The sequence below is a fragment of the Prinia subflava genome, chromosome 1 (genome assembly GCF_021018805.1).
Source record: "Prinia subflava isolate CZ2003 ecotype Zambia chromosome 1, Cam_Psub_1.2, whole genome shotgun sequence".
Classification (NCBI taxonomy): domain Eukaryota; kingdom Metazoa; phylum Chordata; class Aves; order Passeriformes; family Cisticolidae; genus Prinia; species Prinia subflava.
This window is the reverse complement of record NC_086247.1, coordinates 125,782,240-125,801,695: the sequence shown is the minus strand read 5'-3', so window position 1 is coordinate 125,801,695 and position 19,456 is coordinate 125,782,240. Positions and strand designations below refer to the sequence as shown.

The following is a 19,456-nucleotide window of genomic DNA, read 5'->3' as shown; positions in this document are numbered from 1 at the left end:
TCTCAATAATAGGCACTAAAAAGGAACAAAACTGCATTTTGAGATTATCTTCAATTCAATCTTGCCTTTAACAATAAGTATATATTCATAAAGGAAGTGTACATTAACTCAGGGTAGCTAATGGGATGTTTGTTTACTCCATGTGGAGAAAGAGATTTGTCACCTCTCTAAATATATGTGTCCTCCATGCTTCAATGTTCAATTTTCACAAATGCTCACCAGTAGCTCCAACAGATCGCTTTTATAGATTATTCAAGCAAGGCTGAAATCTAATTCTCTAGTTCACTACCAACAACTACTGCAAAACCTGCAGTCTCCAGTGGAAAAGGTGTGGGCCATTGAAATAAGTCAACAGTAAAATTCAGCTCACAATTTTTATCACTGATTCAATAGGGAAACAAAGAACCCATTGTCAGAAGTGGTTACGTCTGGGAACATAAAGTCAAGACTATATTTAAGTAGGCTGAATTTCAAAGACTCTTAGCAAAGTGCTCTTTCTGGAGCCAGTGGAAGTTTTACCACCTGCAACCAGGTACTAGTTCTCAGCACAGATATTTAAGACTTCTGCTGCTACTTAAAGCATTCCTAATGTATATGAGACTCACAACTGAATGCACATTACCAGTACACTTGCTGATGTTTTCTGAAGCTAAACATTGCTAAAGTTTTATGATTCTTTTATACGTGCATACAATCAGTAAGACAATTACCTGCTGTATTTCCTGTATACATACAGGAATATACATTATATATATACACACACAAATTGACTATATAGACTTGTATTAATCCAGTTCCTGAATTCTAATCCCAAATGCTTGAAACTTTTTGTCTTTACAGAATACTGATACTTTTAGAAGTCCCTGTTGTCTCCATTTCTCTTATTGCTTTGGTCATGAGAAATTTTATTAACAGATGGTTAGTAAGAAAACACTGCATTCAGTTTCAGCATGAAGACAGAGTATTAATGAAGAATTAAACTGTTTATCTTCTCTAGGTATACATTATAAGCAGAAAGGAAACAACCTTTGAGCAAAGAGGACCAAATTAGCAAGACTGGGAATTGTTTTTGCACATGCCATTTTTCAAATGTCCTTGATGACGACTCATAATATATAAATTCAAAGACAAAAACCTGGCCAGTCAGTAACCTTCCTATTCAGTGACTGCAGGACTCGGCAGTAAATGTCACTGCTAGAAAATATTTCACTACATTAACTTACTGGCAACCACATTTGCTGAATAAGTTCATAAACAGCCACAGGAAAAAAGACAACCAGAAATAAAGCTGCTAATGATTCACTCTTTTCAAACATGCATAATCCTCAGCTTACAGAAGAAATAGATATGTAAGAATAAAGACATGCTTTACCAAGACAGTTCACTTCTCCATTCACCTCATCAAGGTCATACCAGAATTCAGGAACTGGTAAGAGTAATGTCTTGAAGACAAAGAGAATGAAGAATAAGTGAAAGGAAAAGAAAAGAATCTTTCTCAGGGAAAAGATGAGCACATGCCTTGATAAAATAATCAGTTTTCCATTTACAAGATCAAACTAGGTTTAGACCATTCCTAAAAAAACCCACTGATGATTTCTAAAACTCAAAAGAATGAATATAATCAGTTATGCATATTTATCAGCTTATAAATGGCTTCACTGTAATTACTTGCTAGTACTGAAATGCACAGGTCCACAACAAAAGGTCTCAGAACCTGAAACAAGGACATTTTTCCTGTATGCTTACAGAGGGCTACCTCTGTCCTACATGACACAAATGTGTCACAGACTCCTCAGTGCTTAACTGATATCTTGAGAAATTCCACTCTCTCCTCCTTTTTTAACTGCTATATCCCTTGAAAACTTCACAGCACTCTGTAGGAGAGCCTGATTTCTATCTCCAGTTGCTGAGGCAGCAAGCAGAAATAAAAAGATAAAAAAATTATACAGACCACAAATACATTTTACATAAAGAAACATATGTAATATATAGAAGTGGATGAACTCAGCTTGCAGACTGCCTCCTTATTTTACACCATCCTAGAGCTTATAGATTTTCAAATCAGTATTTACACTGCTCTCGAAATACAAAACTCATTTTGCAAAAACACTGCATGGAACGGACTTTTAGGAGAGTAAGTGTTTTGTCTCAAAACAGAATCACAAAAAACTTTCAGTCTGCCTTGCTTTGTTTCAGTGTGGAAATACAGCTAAAGGAAGTTTATGCACACTTAAACACAACTGGAACTGAAAAAATGTTCTAAGACATATACATACTCCTCATGAAATTAACAACTATCTGGTTTAAAACAGAAATAACAGTAGTCTTAAGAAAATGCTGCCGTGATCACAAGTTACAATGTGAGGATCGCTTGCATTTCCACAGATAAGACCTTCAGAGAAGGAAGGAGGGGAGGCTTCCTCAGAGAGGAAATAGAGGGTTTTTTCAAAACTGAGAATTCAACATTTTGAATAAAATATGTTTAATGTTTTTGTTTTCGTGTAAACAGACCTTAGGAAGTGATCTGACAGCGTTAAGAAATTACCATTTGAAAGAAAAAAAGGTCTACATGCTTCATCTTTGATCTACAGGACAGATTTATCACAGGACAGGATGACTGAAGTTTATTCATTAGCTGATAACCTTCACATGCAACCCAAGCCTTTAATCTGCAATAAAGCAGCAAAAAAGGATGGGGCTCTAAGGAAAGGAAACTCAGCTTGGCTGAGCAGGGACATGGCGGTGGAAGGGCAGTGGGGAGACAGGGGCACAACTCCCCACAAAAAGAGCCCTGTCCAGCTGCCTGGGCTCCCCCTGCCCCACACTGCCAGAGACCATCAGGTTCAGATCGGTCCTGTGCACTTAGACCCGTCTGCATAAGGTGTCTGCTGTCTCTGCAGATGCCCAGAGGTACCTTTCCATTAGCAATAAAATTCACATCACAGGCTGCTGGGCACTCTGAAGGAAACCTTCAGCTTTAGAAGTTTTAAAAATCAAAAGCTATGCTCTTGATGGGGTCTTCTAATTTGTTTCACAGTGCTACTGCCACCACCAGTATTTACATAATCTGTGAGACACTACCACTACAGCAATCCAGGAGAATCTCAGATCTTTGCACCTTCAAAGCTGGAAATTTAGTGTAAAAATACAAGCAGAAAAGCAAATAAACACAAACTGCTTATTAAAATCAAAGCAAGCCTTCAAATTCTCCACTATTAAGATCACAAGTTAAAGGCATTACAGTCCACACCCTCCCTCATGGTAAAACTTTTTCAAGAATCAAATCTTGCAATTACGGCAGATTATAAAATTATTAATTATTACAGCTGCACAACTACATGGCAGATCTAAATATTTCCAAAAATCTTCCAGAGGAAAAAGAAGAAAGCCAAAACTCTTATTACCACAGGCTAATGCCCATCAATGAGCCACAAAACGAATTTTCTGAAAGACAGCAAATCCTAATTTCTTTTGAATGTGAATTAAAAAAAAAAAAAAAAAAGAAAAAGAAAACGAAAAAACAAAGTTAACAGGTGGCAACAGTTTCAGTCCTGCTTTAAACAAAGGAAACAAGTGCTCAGGGATACAATGAAAGAAGCGAGGCTATCTAAGGCAACTATGAAGGGAGATAAGGTGGTCAGCATCGACTCCTCAGTCTGACCTCTCCAGCTCTTACAACAGCAATTGCACTGGACTGTCTTTGTAAAATGCTTTTGAGATCTCCAGATAAGTGATCATTAAGAAAGCTGTGTATCTCAGAGCAGAGGGATACATGCATTTCTGTGCCTACTTCAAACCAGAAACAAAGATGTTAAGCAACATGCCCAAGGTCATGCAAAGCTAAAGGCAGGAACACGCCACAGAGCCCCGACTCTCACAGCCCTTAAGAAAGAATCCATCACAGTCGAGCATGCACTAAAAGAAGTAAGCAAATGTCTCTGTATTTGACAACATCTGACCTATGGAAGGAAGTAGTTTCAAGACAAGTGGCAAGAAACAAAACACAGCTGCAGCAGAAAGCCCTACCAGAGAATAGCTCAGCACCAGGAATAAGTAGCACCACCTTGCAGGATATTTGTCAGACTGCCTGCTGTAGCACCACACTTGCAGAGCTACACTCAAAGAAAAGGTTATTCCAGACACACGGACTCTAAATAAAGAGAATATAAAATTAAAAAAAAAAAATCAGAAAAACAACCTGAAAAGATGCTGGTGTGTGCAACTTGCTACATGCAGGCAACCAAAACCCTACCAACTGTAATTTCTAGAACATTGTGCACTACCAAGACATGACTACCAGCTGCCTAAGAAGTGAATCATCACACTAAAAAAATGACAATTTTTTTAGTCCACTAGAATCTTTTCTAGAAGCTGCAAAATTAAACTATTCTGCATCAAAACCAAAAACAATTCCAGTAAATATACCTCATTTTGACTTCAACAGACCTGTCAGAACTCCTAGTATTCTGATGTTTTCTGCTTTAATTGTGTGGGGTTTCTTCTCCAAAATATGTCAAAATAAGGGAAAATTAACCTCTATCAATTTCTCACCAGCTCTTGCTATACTAAAGCAAGCAGGAAATGCTTTTCTAATTCTGAAATTCATTTTTGAAATTTAAATCACAGAAAGAAAGAGAAAGAAAATAAAACAAATAAAGCATTTTTAATCTGGTAATGCAAAAAAACCCTACATTATTTTGTGTGCTGCAAATATATAAATAAAAGTTAAAGCTTTTCCTCTTTTAAACTGCATTTGGAATATCCTACACCATTAGTGAAAATGACAGAAGAATACAGCTACCTGAAGCCTATGAAAAGAATCTCTCTTTAACAGGCTTTTAAAGATTGAAGCCAGAGCATCTAAAAAGCACATCCCTGAATAATTTAAGATTCCTGGCATCTAAATTGAAAGCGCACCTTTACTAAACTTGGAGGAACAAAAAAAGAGGTAAGAGAAAGAATAAAGGTCATGAAAGATCAGTGACAAAATCACTACTAAAAAAGTATTTTTCCTATGTTAAAGTTTAATCAGACATGGAAAAGCACGGATTTTTACAGCCAGCCCTTCCCATTTACTGTCAACAGATGTGGTCTAACACTAACATTTACCCCTTGGCAGTGTTAAGTTAAGGTTGTGATGATCTCGGAAACAATACAGGAACAAAATAAATGAGAAGGAAGGAAACTGATCAAGGTGAAGCATAAGACAAATCCTCATTAACAGAAACTCAGTAACAAATAAAAGCCAAAACCTAGAATTTATCATTAATTTTAAATACGTAACTGACATTTCAGGGCAAAAGGGGAAAAAAAAAAAAAGAAAACTGAAAAAATAGATCCGTGCAAAAACATATTATTAAAACAAAATAAACCATGATTATGGTTTAACTATTAAGACACCAGGCAATCTAGTTTAGTGCAGAGTAATCCCCATTTATAACCAACTGTACCAAGGTCGCATTACAATTCAGTGTTTTGTTGACAATACCAAGTTTTTTTTGCCAACTACATCTTTTAAACATCAGCAAATCCTACCTACTTCCTCTTGTGTCTGTCACAGAAACCATCCAAACAATGGGAGCAAGTAATCTTCACCTCAACAGCTATTGACTTCGAGCAAACTGAACACTTTATTCATTTTTGCTCCTGGAGTGGAAAGTCCTTGCTGCTCTACTGTATCTGAAAGCCTTGCCACTGATTACAAGCAGTTCAGGATCTGGCTCCTCCTCAGTGTATGAAAATGGATTTGAAACAATAGGAAACCTTATCTAAGGAAGTTAACACAGGTCACCCTTCTCCAAATGTGGATACAGACTTTATATGGAGGGAAAAACAGCTCAGTTAGGTTTTATGAATTGGGTAAGAATTAGGAAAAAGTGTCACATACAGAATGTTGATTTAAAAGAAACACCCCAAAACATTCACCTTTTTAGAGGAAACAGATTGTTTACATCTTTCCTTTACACAACTTTTCATGTAATTGTTAAAGAATAGTCTTTAGGAAGTTACTTGAATGTTCAGCAAACAAGTGAACTGCATTACAGAAGCAGATTCACAAAGGGACAAAACCAACCTGCCTAAAACGGATTTTTTTGAGTAAAAGCTTGTAGAAGTGATTCCTGTCTCCTGCAGAGGTTTTATTTCTAGCAAGAATGGAAATTAAAAAGTAAGGAATTAAACTACTTAATATGCAATTCAGTGTTTTTCCAATATAACTTCAAACAAACAAACAAAAAAATATACACATTTTTGTCTCTTAGAACTCAAGAACTTCAGTACTCACAGAAAGCAGAAAGGTATGAGAACCCTTTGTTCTGTTTTCAAATTTCAGCTAAACAAGCTAGTCGTTACCTACTCTAAAGTCCACTCACATTAAACAAAATTACAAAAAGTTTCTTTGTGATAGGTATACCATGTTAAGAAATATTTAATAAAAAGGTAAGAGAAGATGGGGCTTTCATGACAAAAAGGTAAGGTTTGAAAGTGCAGACAGTACTAAGATTCTTATGGTAGGAAGGGCCTTTTTCCAGAAGATACAAAGGAGTAACAAAATAAATTTTACTTTTAAACTTCAGTTTACAGGTAAACTGAAGAGTAAAGCTTGGCATGCTCCTTAGCTAACAGAAATATGCGTAATTCCAATAACGTCAATAATACCACATGAATTTATGCTAGCTGTTGATCTCACTCATAATACCTAAAGCCCACACCTAACTATAAATACACATACTATGTTTGCTTTTCAAAAACTGATTGAAGTTTAATAGCAACTCATAATTGAAATATTCATGGTCCCAAGCTAGCTTTGAAGTTAAATCCCTGAGTGGATAAAGTGGACTGTATATCTAATCTAAACTAAATGTTTCCCCTAGTTACTAATACCAGTGCAGTTTCACTAGTTAAAATCATTATTACAGAAAATAAATGCAAAAGCCACAGCACTTTAAGGGTCATTGAATCCTGCTCAGTGCTAGGACACAGCACATGATCTTGGCAGTATCAGTTCCTCCACCACCTTCCACATCTTGCTTCAAGAGCTGACTTCTTCAAATCACCAAGCTGGTGATTTCTAGGCAAGAAAATTTTAACCACATTGTTCCAGAGCTGCCACTGTTACTGAAGCTTCGTAAGTCTTTTTTCAATGTTTCAGTTTAATATCACAACTTTCAATTTAACAGCACAGATATGTCTTGGCTTTAAAGCCCCTTTCTCAAGCAATGAAGCTAGAAATAAAATGTCATTATTTTTTGTACCTGGACTGCAGATTGTAACTGTTTCACTGGAACACTTCCGTTTTCTTTACACGCTTTGCACATCACATACATACCCCTATCTATATACAGTTTCATAAACGAAATTTCTGTAGCAAAGCACAGTCTAGTTTAGATGCCTTTGAACTAAAGTGGCTGTCACCCTCTCCATCGGTTTACACTTCTGTCCCTCCTCATTTTTGGCTCAATTAAATGTACTAAACACTAAATCTATGAAAGGTTGTCCATTCTCTCCTCTGTAAAAAATAAAAATTAAAATAAATAAAATAAATTTAAGTAGATTTTTTTAAAAAAAGAAGTCAAGTGCTTCTGCTAGACTGCTGGCAGTAATGGGCTCAGTACTGCACAGTTACAGACTATATAGAGCAAGTCATTATAATGGAGTTTGAAGGCAGGCTTGGATCCTACAGAAAACAGTCACAATTGTGTTACTTCTGCAGCAGCAATTTCCCCGTGGCTTTGGTTATGTTGATCTCCATTCCTGTTTTGCAGAGCGCACAGCTACATACATTATATCCAAGTATATGTCTGAAACTCCATAGCCTTTGCCAGAGTAACTCTCCAGGAAGCTCTCCTGACCTTTACTTAAGATAAAGAAACCAACTGAAATTAAGAAATAAATGTTCCTTTGATAATACTGCGTAAGCTGTGGCTAAGGAACTTTGAAACACAACAGCATTAATAAAATAGCCATATTAGGAGAATTTCTTTATCACCAAAAGCAGTGGCCAGCTTCAATGGGGCTTTTCATTCACAGTCCACAATTATTTTCCAAGAATCATTGACTTGTTGTGCAACGATAATTGTGGGTTAATAGAAGCCTCAGTTGAACTTTGTACTCTTACACAAAGGTATATGTATGAATGACTATATTTGGACACAGATCCATATATAAAGTAACATATCTGATTTTCAATTTATAGATTGTTTTGTCTTTCGTATTATAATTTAATTTTTAAAAAAAAGTCTCTAAAGACAGAGGTAAAAAAACCCCCTTCTATTATAGAAGGCAGTTTTCAAAGTTTAAAAGTGACATGATTGTTGGTTAGCATATGTACAAGAACTTAAAGAGAAAAACTAATTAAAATTGTTGTTGTGCAGGGATACTATCCTGTACAGCAACAATTCCAAGGGATTAAAAAAACAAAAATGTGGGCTTTTTTTGCCTCACAAAATGCCATTGTGAATACTCTCAATAAATTCTTCTTAAAACAGCCTCTTAATAACTGGAAAAAATAATCTAAAAGATTTACAGGAAAATTCCACAAATGTGAATTTGTTTTTTAGGTTATAGACTATTTTAACACAATTCTTCCTAATCTCTCTAATATTATTCTTAATATTGCAGTACATGAATGCCGTGTTTAACAGCTATCTGGTTTAGTGAGGTAAAGTAATTCACTCCAACAGGATAAACTATTTAAGTTATTCAGCAAAATGGAAAAGCTACCATGTGCTCTGCTACAATCAGCAGACACTGTTTAGAAGAGACCTTTGATGACAGGGAGAAGCCTTGCCATGAAGAAGAAAACTGCAAAAAGAAGCTCCAAGCAGTCTGTGACTTTGTTAGATGTTTCTCATGCTATGCCCTTGCAATCACCTAACACCTCAGAACAGTAGGTACAGCATTTAACAGAACAGGAGCATTTTAATAGGTAAAGGCAAGACTTGAGGGGTACAGACTGGTAAAAATAAGTTTAGGGTCTTGTAAAGCAGGTAGAAGCACGCAGCTTAACATAACTCCTGCTTTCACCGATTAACTCAAAGGAAAATATTGTTTGAGCAAGAAAATGCCACATGCTAAGACAACTTAAAAATGTTTCAGCTGCAGCTGTATTTGATTGATTATGTGGAGAATTTTATTTATTTATTCATACACAAAACGTGTTGAGCAGCCTGACTTCTGCTCAGCAGAGATGGATCCCGCACAGTATCTGATCTGTACCGGCTAAAAAGTTCCCCTGCTCACTCTACAGACAAAGAAACTCCTTCTACCTCCACAACCTAAGTTTTTCCGTGCTCCCCTGGGGCTGTGGGTGGAAATGACAGGAAAGGGCCCCGTGCTAAAGGTTACACCTTCAGCCAAACAAGTTCTTTTGGCTGTACATCAAAATGCCACTTGCTTTATCTACTCATCACACTGATGTCACCGATCAGCAAAAGGAGCTATCACATGACCACAGATGACAAAACAAATAGCAAATATGAAGACAGATATAAATATCTAAATACACGTATTTTAAGAAAGTGATGATCTGTAGTATACTTACAACTTTCAGCTTGATAGTCTGGCACAAACTGCTCGTCATTGTCAGGTACCTGAGCTGAAGAAAGGAAAACAAAAACAAAACAAACAAAAGACAAGAATTAAAAGAAGCCATTAAAGCATAAATAAAGACTCTTGTACTTAATTTAAAGCACAGTCAAATTTAAAATTATGATTTTTTGTTTCTTCATTGTTGAGTATGAAAATCAGGCAAGCGCATCATTTTAATATCAGATAAACCCTGGGGTGATGCTCTGTGGTGCAGTGCGAGTCCACAAAAGCCCCAGCACAGAGCAGTGGAAATGGGAGGATGTAGGGGCTCACTGGCCCTGCCTCACTCCCTTTACCAGGGTCTGGACCTACCATGCCACTGGTAAAACTCATTAGTGCTCATTTTCAAAATATCTGCACATAAAGTCCACATAAAACCAAATCCCACTGATTAACACTAATGCTTCTTTAACCTTAAACTACCACACCTTCGGCTTACTTAAAAGTGATTCCAATTGTTCATGGCAGTCAGCCAACACAGTAGGGATTTTCTGTTACTGTTTTAAATATTCAAAAAGAACTATTTTACCAGACCACAGAATTCCTGGTTCAATGACATTTCAGACATCAAAAAAGATTTACTTAAAACAAAAACTCCCGAATAACACCCATTTGCGTTTTGTAAGATCATCTTTGCTTTTAGGAACCTTCCATCGCAAACCTGAGCGATTAAATACAAACATTTCACGTTCCGCTGTTAGACAATTTTGCTCCTCTGGTACCACATTTCCTTTTCGTTATATATCTAAGACATTAGCCATCTCTCAAACTGTGTGGTAAACTCTTTTAAACCATTTAAGCTGAAATACCACTGAATGTTTATTATAGATGAATACATTCAAATAACTGCAGAACATTACACAGAGAAACGGCATCCTCGGAGCATGACTGCTTCTGGTACATCGGGAGAGAGATCCAGCTTATCTTCCCTTAACTTTCTCATCTTTTCCTCAACATAACACACTAACTGGAATCGCCACAGCAAAGCTGCATGAAATTATCATTTAAAAATACTTTCCACAGTTATTGTCCAAAGACAGGCAAATAATTCATATGATCTTAATTAAAAGTTAACATCTGCCATGATCTGGCTACCCAACAAGATTTGAAAGGTAAATGCTGATTATATAATCATTTATGGAAACTGTGACTATCAAATGTTCTCAAATACGTTAAATGATAATATGTAACTTTAATGCCCTTCGGAACACTTTCTAGTATAGGAAGTGCATATTCCCCATTATGCTTGTACAATTTCTACTAGTTTTAATATAATTTGTTTGAATTAAAAATATATATTTAATTTCAATTACTCACAATTATTTTGAATGTGCACTATATTGCTCTTCATGGACCAGATCTCCACTCCTTTACTCAGGAAATATTTCTAATGACTTAAGTGGAAGTTTTTTTCCTGGGTAAAGAGTTCAGAATCAGGCTCATAATACTGAAAAATTATTTGTTCTGGGTTTTAAAATAAATTAAAAATCCTACTGTCTTAATTGCAGCAAATACCCCTTAAAAACAAATGACCTTGGAAATGTGCAAATACAGATTTGAAAATAAGTGTGAATAAGATAAATAGACTAAGTATAATTAGCCTTATTTAAAAAAAAAAAAAAAAGCATAGCTACTCTTCCTTTGTTGTTTGGGTTTCAAATCAACAAACAAAATCAAACCTGACAGCAACCCATCCTTTCAGAATAAACCAGTACCTCTGAGGATGTATTGGCTCCTCGAAGTTTGAAGCTGTATAAAACACTAGCAACCCAAATATTCCCACAATTTTTACGCATTCAATTTTTATTTTTTCCAGAGAAACCACAGAAGTTTTACCAGGAACAAACTCAGGGACAGGATGAGCCCGAACACTAACGCTCTGCAATTTCTGACATTTCATGCAATTGACTACACTTGACTGTTTGGCATTTTCTTTACAAAAATGCCAACTATTTGACTGTCACAGAAAAATCTGATTATGAAATCAAGGTCTTCCACTTAAAAATCAGTTCCTAAGATTTCTTATATTTCCACTTGTTTTTTAAGCGTATGTGAGTACATTCAGAGTTAAAGTAATTGAATCGAGTAACTTCTTGTTTACAGAAGACACATCCCACACATTTTTCTTAAGCCAGCTATCATTTTCAAATGCAGCAAGGAGGCTAGCAGAATTAATTTTTTCATGTGCACCTGCACTTTATATATACATGTATATGTAGATATATATATATATATATATAAATTTGTGAATCTAGGATAGCTTTAAAAGCCTCAAAGAAAACAAACCCCTTTCTGTTTAAATAAAGAGGCTACATTTAGTCATTGTAAAACAGGGATAAAAATCTCATATAACTTTCCAGAGAGTGTCCTCTGTGCACTGGACAGCTTCACCAGTGCTCCATTCTAGTTTTATCAATTTAATTTGACTTAGTCCAGAAAAAAATCTGTTATAGAGATTTAAGTATATATCAGTACATAAGGTCCACTTTTTTCCCCAGCCATAGAGAAAGAAAAAACCAAAATATATCTGGTTGAACTGTCATGGAAACCACTACATTACTGCCATTATCCCTGATTTGCTCTTGTTTATCGAGTAAACAAGAATAATGTACTTCATTCATGGATCTCCAAAATTTATGAAGGCATATTTAATAGAGATGGAGCACATCACTTTTATCGGTACTCTAGAAACAGGTGGAGACTATGCTGTCAAAATTTACTTTAAATGCAATATTAACATAGCCTTAAAAGCCTCTGTAGAGAATGGAACACAGCAAGTTAAGAAGCGTTTAAAATCCTGCCAAATATAAACAACACAAATAACAGCATCCAAACATTCAAACTAGGAACATGCATTTCCAACTGGAATGTAAATTTAGCAGCAGCAGTACCTTAGCAATGAACCCACAAGCCGATATGGAGAAATTAAAAGGACCTGATAACTGGTGGAAATGAGAACTTAAATTATTTCTTCACTTAATCTGGTATTATTCTTAAACAAGCAGAACTGAAACTTGCACACAACCATACTGCTGAAATGCAAACACTCATTGTCATAGAGAGATTCCTTCCAGCAGCACCTCGCTGTAAGATGCTATATCACTGGGATACATCATCCCATTGCTCAAGCAGAAGAGGGCTTTTGTACCTGGATTTTGGATGATTACAGGTAGATTTTGCAGCAAATTAAATAGGCAGGTAAAGACACTTCAACATGAATATCTGTCACAACTGCCTACACATTTGTATACATAGGTCGTTCATTTCCTATTTTATTCACAAATACTGCAATTTAGCAAGGCTGCGATAAAAGCTTCCGATAACATACACAACACACAATGCATAAATCACCAAAACTTTTTTTTTTACTTTGCCATTCAGAGGAAAATTGAAAAAAGATATCTGAAATGATCATCCATCCGAATGAGAACATTTCCTTGAGCTACTTAATTATGGAGGTTTGAAAAGGCAAGTATATTCCAAAAGACTAATAAAAGGTTTTTAAGGATATTAAGCACGTGGCTTTTACTGCTTATAGAAGCAGCTACATTAGTTCATTCCACATTCAGAGCCATCAAGTCTCAGACTCCTGAAACAGACAACATCTGCAGCATAAACTATCCAACTCAGCCTAGAATGTTACCAAAAGTTTTTTGGTTTTTTTCTGACTATAGCTATAATGTCTCAAGAGGATTTGGAAAGCATGCAGAAACCTTAACGATGATCCTGAAGATGTTATCAGTTTAGGTTTTACAGTTTTACTACCTACTGAGCTATGCAAACATTCACAGCACAGAAATACTTAATATTTGTTTGTAGTTTTTAGAGCTTTAAACACTCTTTGAAAGGCTGAACTGATGGCTCATTTTGCAAGGGGAAAGCAATTTGGAGGAAAAAAAAGAGTTTAGAAACTGGGCCTGTTAGCTTGCTTTCATTGCAAGTAAACAAAAAGTCCCTATTAACAGGCATCCAGGACAAAAGGAGTTAATATTTAATTAAAACCAGCTCTATCCACTGTAACAATGACCTGGAGCCAAACAAGGCAGAAGATGTATGAGTCATTCTTTCTGCCAGTGAATGAGACAGCTGATCTCCGAAGCAATTCCTCAAGACAAGCAGTCAGAACTGGAGTTCTGCCTCCATTCACAAAAACACAGTCCAGCATGAACCATGTGGCCCCAACCACAAGCTTTTCATGTCACACCCTTCCAGAAAGCTACAGCAAAGTAAACTTGAACTTTAGGCATAAACACAGTGATTTCACTGCTTTGTCTCAAGATGCAGCACAGACCTGCTGAGGAACGTTATTTAATAAATGAAAAGTTAAGCAAACTATAAAGGGCTTAAACTTAACTCTTCCTTCTCCCACTCACAAACTGCTTCCAAAAGCTCAGCTGCACTCCAGAGAAAGGTGTTCCTGTTAAAAAAGAACTGGAAACTGCCCAGAAAAACAAGAAGCTGAAAATGCTTCACTTAAAACTTTATTTTGGGTAGCAGAACACTTCCTGCGGTACTGTGTTCTCTGACCTCATGCTTCACTTTTAGAGCTAAGTGCAATTAGTTTTAAAATATCCATCATTTATTCAAAGTGGCAAAAGAAATTGAAAATGACAGGAAATTCTATATGAGCAGTAGTATTTTGGCCTCAGCTAAAATAAGACTTCGGGCCTCAACAGTAATGGCTCTATTGAGTTTTCTTTGATTCATTGTCACTTCTGAATATCTGAAAGATTGGCTAAACTGTAAGTATTTCTGCAAGAGCTGAGGTAGGGGGGTGTTGGTTGGTGGCTTTTTCCACGGGAACAACTGCTTCTAACAAAGAAGCATTGGGAAGGCAAAACAGTGATAAATTTCAAGATAGTAAAAAATATTATTTCCCATAAGCACTGGATTCGCTGTCAAAAGAACCCCAAACCCTTTTTACACAACGTGAGATGCTCTGACTAATAAACTTAAATGCACATCAAAACTAGCTCCAGATCTCAAAATTCTTTCTTATGTGAATAATCCCTAGGAATATGAAGATGGGTTTGCAGAATCTGTTCTTCATTTGCTGCTATACTAAAAGCGAGAAAAAAGGTTAGCTTAAAAGAAGTACTCACATTTAATATTTTGCTACATGTCTCATGGTTAGCAACCCTCTCTATGCTTTTCAAAATTATAATTTTGAATAAAATTATTTACTTTTCTAGAAAACAAGAAAACATGAAAAAAAGTTTATTACTACAAACACTTTCAGACTTGTAGATTTTTGGTGGCTTTATTTCCTTTGGATTTTTTTTTATAACACCCCCTTCGCTCCCATTTTGCCTAATCTAACTGTTCTTTTTTTTGTGCAGATATTTATGATCATGAGCTGCGAGTATTAGAAAATCAAATCAATCAGATCACTAGAGTCCACAAAAAAAAAAAAAAAATTCTCTGTACTACAAACTGAAAGTGTTTTGACTGCTTTTAAGAGTGTTTGTTCCTGTCAGGCAGATTTCAGTCATGGAGGTATTAAATTACTGTTTCTTGACTCTTATTGCTCCTGTAAAAATGTGGATAGTTCTTGAATGTGGCTACATACCATCTATGTTACACTGGCTAAATTTTACAACTTTTATGGCAGAAAAAAGCTAGTTAGCCAGATTAAACAAAGCCACTCTAATTTGCTTAATAGTTGAAGATCCAGTACTCTCTGTAATTAAAAGCAATCCTTCAAGACCTAGAAACTACTTCCTTTCACACCTCCTCAATCAAGAAATAAACTACAAGTCAACACTCGCTCAGACATCACTGCAACACTGGTGGGACCTTCGCATTAGGAGAACAGAGGGAAGAAACTTATTTCCTCGAGTTGATTCCAAAGTTGGCCAATAATTACTTGTGAGAAATGACTTACATTCAGATTCTAAGAAGTGGCTTCTGAATACCAGTAGCCTGAAGAAGCCATCCACTCAATTTAGCTGAGTTGCGGTAGAGGCATGAACCCGCTACCTGTAGCTGTTACTTCAAACCACTTACTGCTTACTTAATCTTTTTGTATGTTTTTCAAATCACACAAAGAATATTATATTTTATTTTTAGTATGTTACCATCTGAGAAGCTTATTATCTGTTGCTCTAAGAAGCAGATCTAGAGCATAAATTTTTTATTTGTCTTTCGCTTGGGATGCCTTTTATGTATCTTAAACAAGCTGTAGGAGAAATTCGTATCTAAATAGTATTTAAAAAAATCTGACGTTTTTTTAATCTATTAGTATTTCCCAAAACCAAATGCTTTCACCATAGAAAGGAGACACTCACTCACTCGCTAACAATTTGTTCTCTCTTCATTTTGTTCCACAGTAAGTAAGAAGAGCAACCATAACAAGATATTGTTGGATTAATATTTTAACCGCTTTTTTCAAGTCACCGAACAATTGCTACCTGACAGAACCAATCTGATTCCAAATACATGGAATCAATAGTCATTTTATAGTATTATCATGTCAAAATGTTGCCACTGAGTTATTTAAATATAAAATAAAAGATCAAATCCAAATAATATTTGTCTTGGTTAGCAATAGGCAACTTTATTTCAAGTTTGAACATTAAAAAAATTATTAAAGGCTTCCCATTTTCAATTTCTACCATGAGAAAACTGCTATACTCTATTTTCTGTCTTGCAAAACAATTGACACGAGGCAACCTTACTCAGAAGTTTTACACCAAAATAATTTAGAGTCTTTCTTACATATATAATACTACACAGAGTAAGAAGCAAAACTCGTTTCCATAAAAATCTACTATGCAGCTAGTGGAATACATTTGTGAGCTCTCTGTAAGTAGTATTCAGCTTGTTAATTATGTAGTAATAAAATATTAAATAGGTTACTCAATTGTTTACATGTGGATTAATACTTTAATACAAGTGAACCTCCCACCATTTCCAAGAGGAAAAGAATTCTTTTCTGTTTACTTGTTTACCACCAACTTGTCACAGGTGACACTAACTGTAAAAATCTTCAGGCTAAGCTATGTGATGCAGTAAGGACAGCTTCAGGAAAAGCAAAACAAAGAAAAATCCACAAGCATTATTTTTGTGTGTCATAAATGCAACTCACTTTTTTCTAACTAATAAGTAGATTTTTGACCTGGTTACTCCCCAGTGGGGGTCTGAACTAGTGGGAGAAACCTGGTCAGCTGCCACTGCTTTTCTTAAAAAGGGTCAAGATGTTTTAAAATTTCATGGTCATTTCCCTGGCTCCAGAGCATTATGAAAAGAAATATGTAAACAGTATTGATGCTGCCAAATTGGCAGCCTTCTAGGCTAGGAAGGTCCAGAAGAACATTAATGGACACATCTAGCAATGGGTAAACAAGTCTGATTTCAAAATCTGTTTCCTGGCTACGCTCACCCATATAGACATTTGACCAGAGCTACAATGTCCTCAAACACTAGAATATTATAAAGACTAAGAGAAGTTGTTAAGGGTGGGGCTTTTTCATAAAACTTTGGGATCAAGCTAATAGCTCAATATTTGATGTTGTCATCTTAACTTTTTATTTCAGTTTTAGTTTAGTCTTCAGAAAAGCTGTGCTAAGTTTGTTTCATGAAACAGCTCAAACCATGGCACGGCCCGAAACTGAGATTTCTTAAAGTATTTCTAGAACATTGAAAAAAAATGTAATACTTAGTTTCAATATGCTGTGGACAAATAGCGTTATTTAACTTTATTACTTTCTGCTAGGTAAAAAAGTAACTTTTTTTACCCCTCATTTTAAATATTTCCCAGATTATTTTATCTGCCTTTATAAGGTTATTCAACCTAGCTCACATAGGACAAGACACCTTCTTTCTCAAAACCCATCAAATTTATTCAGTGAAAGACACTCTGATAAAGAGGTAAAAGGCTCTCAAACAAGTAATTCTAGTCTAAAATAAGCAGTGCCTTAAGAATAAAAAGTGCCATTACATTAATTTATGTACCTATGCAAATGATCAAATTAGTTTTAAATTTGGCATTATTTTTCAAAGTTCCATTATTATCTGCACATGCATTATGAATATGCTTGTATTTTTTCTGACTTAAGATCAAAGAAATGTAATCATTTTTAAGAAACAAAACCATCCATGTCAGTGAAAAAATCAAACTGAAAGTTAACCTCTAAATTAAAACATAGTATCTTTTGAGTAGCATTTTAACATGTTTCTGATCTGCTAGCATGAATGAGATTACACAATGCAAAGTTCCTCAGGAAAATTACCACAGGGAGACAGCTACAGTTACATCTGACCATTATACTACAAAAATGATCTTAGTACAGGACATCCTGTTTTCAATTATTAGGGAAGAATTCTATTAGTTCATAAAAATATATCCTCTGTTCCATTAATTTCAGGAGGGGTTTTTGATTATACACAGAATAACCCCATACTAAAACTAATATTAGCAGAATAAAAATGTCAGCAAAATAAACAATACCTCACAACTTACTTCTAGGTAAAGAAACTATTAAAAAAGCTGTTAAAACAGAATCAGGGCATAAGCAAGTAGTCACCAGCAATATTTCCCTTTCTATGAACACCAACAGCAAGCATTTCACCCTCCTTTCAAACAAGAGGAAAACAAAACAAAAAACCAACAAAGCTCCCCCCCACCCCCCCAAAAAAAGAAAGAAAGAAGAAAAAAAACAAAACCAGAACATCTCTTCCATAAGCAGCTGTGCATAGTCCTGTACAGGAAAAAAATTAAACTTATCTGAATACTCACATTCATTTAAATCAGGATGAATCTGAAGAGATTATTTTAACTTGCATCAAATTTATGTCTATTTCAGATGCAGAAGTTTACATAAAAAATTGACCAGAAATACTAAGAACAGATAATGCACAAAAATCTTTATGCTTCAAATAAACAGTACTGCAAATATCAAAGAAAAAAAAATCAGAAAATGTTGCTGAAAAGAGACCAAAAAGGTAGCTTGCAACTTGTTAAAGTTCTCTTAATGCAGCAGCACATTTTTGTTACTGTTAAATGAATCTCTCAACATCTACTCAAAATTCAGATTTGTACATTATTGTTCTTAACCCTTGTCTCTTCACTAGAATGTGCTCTGCAAGATTATTTGAAATACTTAAAAGAACATGCATGTCTAAAACAGACCGATGTTAGTTTTCTAATCACCCGGCACAGAATCTCACGACTACGAATACAAAGACAAAAATAACATGCAAAATATTTAAAGGTTTCTGGGAAAAAAAAAAAAAAAAAGAAAAGAAAGAAAAAGTACTGGTTAAATATTTCATACACACCTAATGTTCTGTGTTGTGAACAAGGTGGAAAGAAGACACTTGCACTTAAATCTTGAAGCATCCCGTCCCGATGAACCCAGAGAAACTAATTTCTGCCATCAGAAAAGTACTCCACCAGAACACCAAATAATTATATGTGCTGCTGAAAAGGAAACAGCAAGCCCAGTTCTGGCTGTATGTAGTCTCTCGAGGTACAATAATATAAACCTGATCAATTGCAATTAAAATCTGAACAGAGGCTTAGAACTTGAAGTCTTGGTGCATTAGTTCTTGCCAAAAGCAGATGTGATTGTGAGCTGGAAGCAATTTCTCCTGGTAATTTGTGATGACACTGGGTAGAGCAGCCCCAGAGTCCCCAAAGACAAACTCATCAGAGGCTCTAATGTATGCATGACACATGAGGTGGCTCTTTTAGAGCTCAATTAATTGGGCTGAACATTAAGACAGCAAGTTCAGGACTTTTTTTTCCCCCTCCAGAGTTGTTTTTCCTCTTTTACAAGCAGTTTTTTCACTTACCTTCTGCAAGCCATGTCTCCTGTAATTGGCTCAGATCTTGAAAGAGTTCTGCAAAAAGATAAAGACATGGATA

General features: G+C 35.5%; 1 protein-coding gene across 3 annotated transcripts in view; it reads right to left on the bottom strand.

Moving 5' to 3' along the window:
* Positions 1 to 19,456, bottom strand: part of ETV1 (ETS variant transcription factor 1) — a 66,161-nt gene that overhangs the window by 43,187 nt on the left and 3,518 nt on the right. For 2 of the 3 annotated variants that reach the window (XM_063411372.1, XM_063411379.1), the window contains exons 4-5: positions 19,384 to 19,431; positions 9,542 to 9,595 (exon numbers count right to left, since the gene is read on the bottom strand). In XM_063411372.1, the coding sequence (XP_063267442.1) occupies positions 9,542 to 9,595; positions 19,384 to 19,431 (102 nt within the window). Of the gene's footprint in view, positions 1 to 5,535; positions 5,555 to 9,541; positions 9,596 to 19,383; positions 19,432 to 19,456 lie in introns of those variants that run through there. The other variant, XM_063411385.1, reaches the window with a different exon arrangement.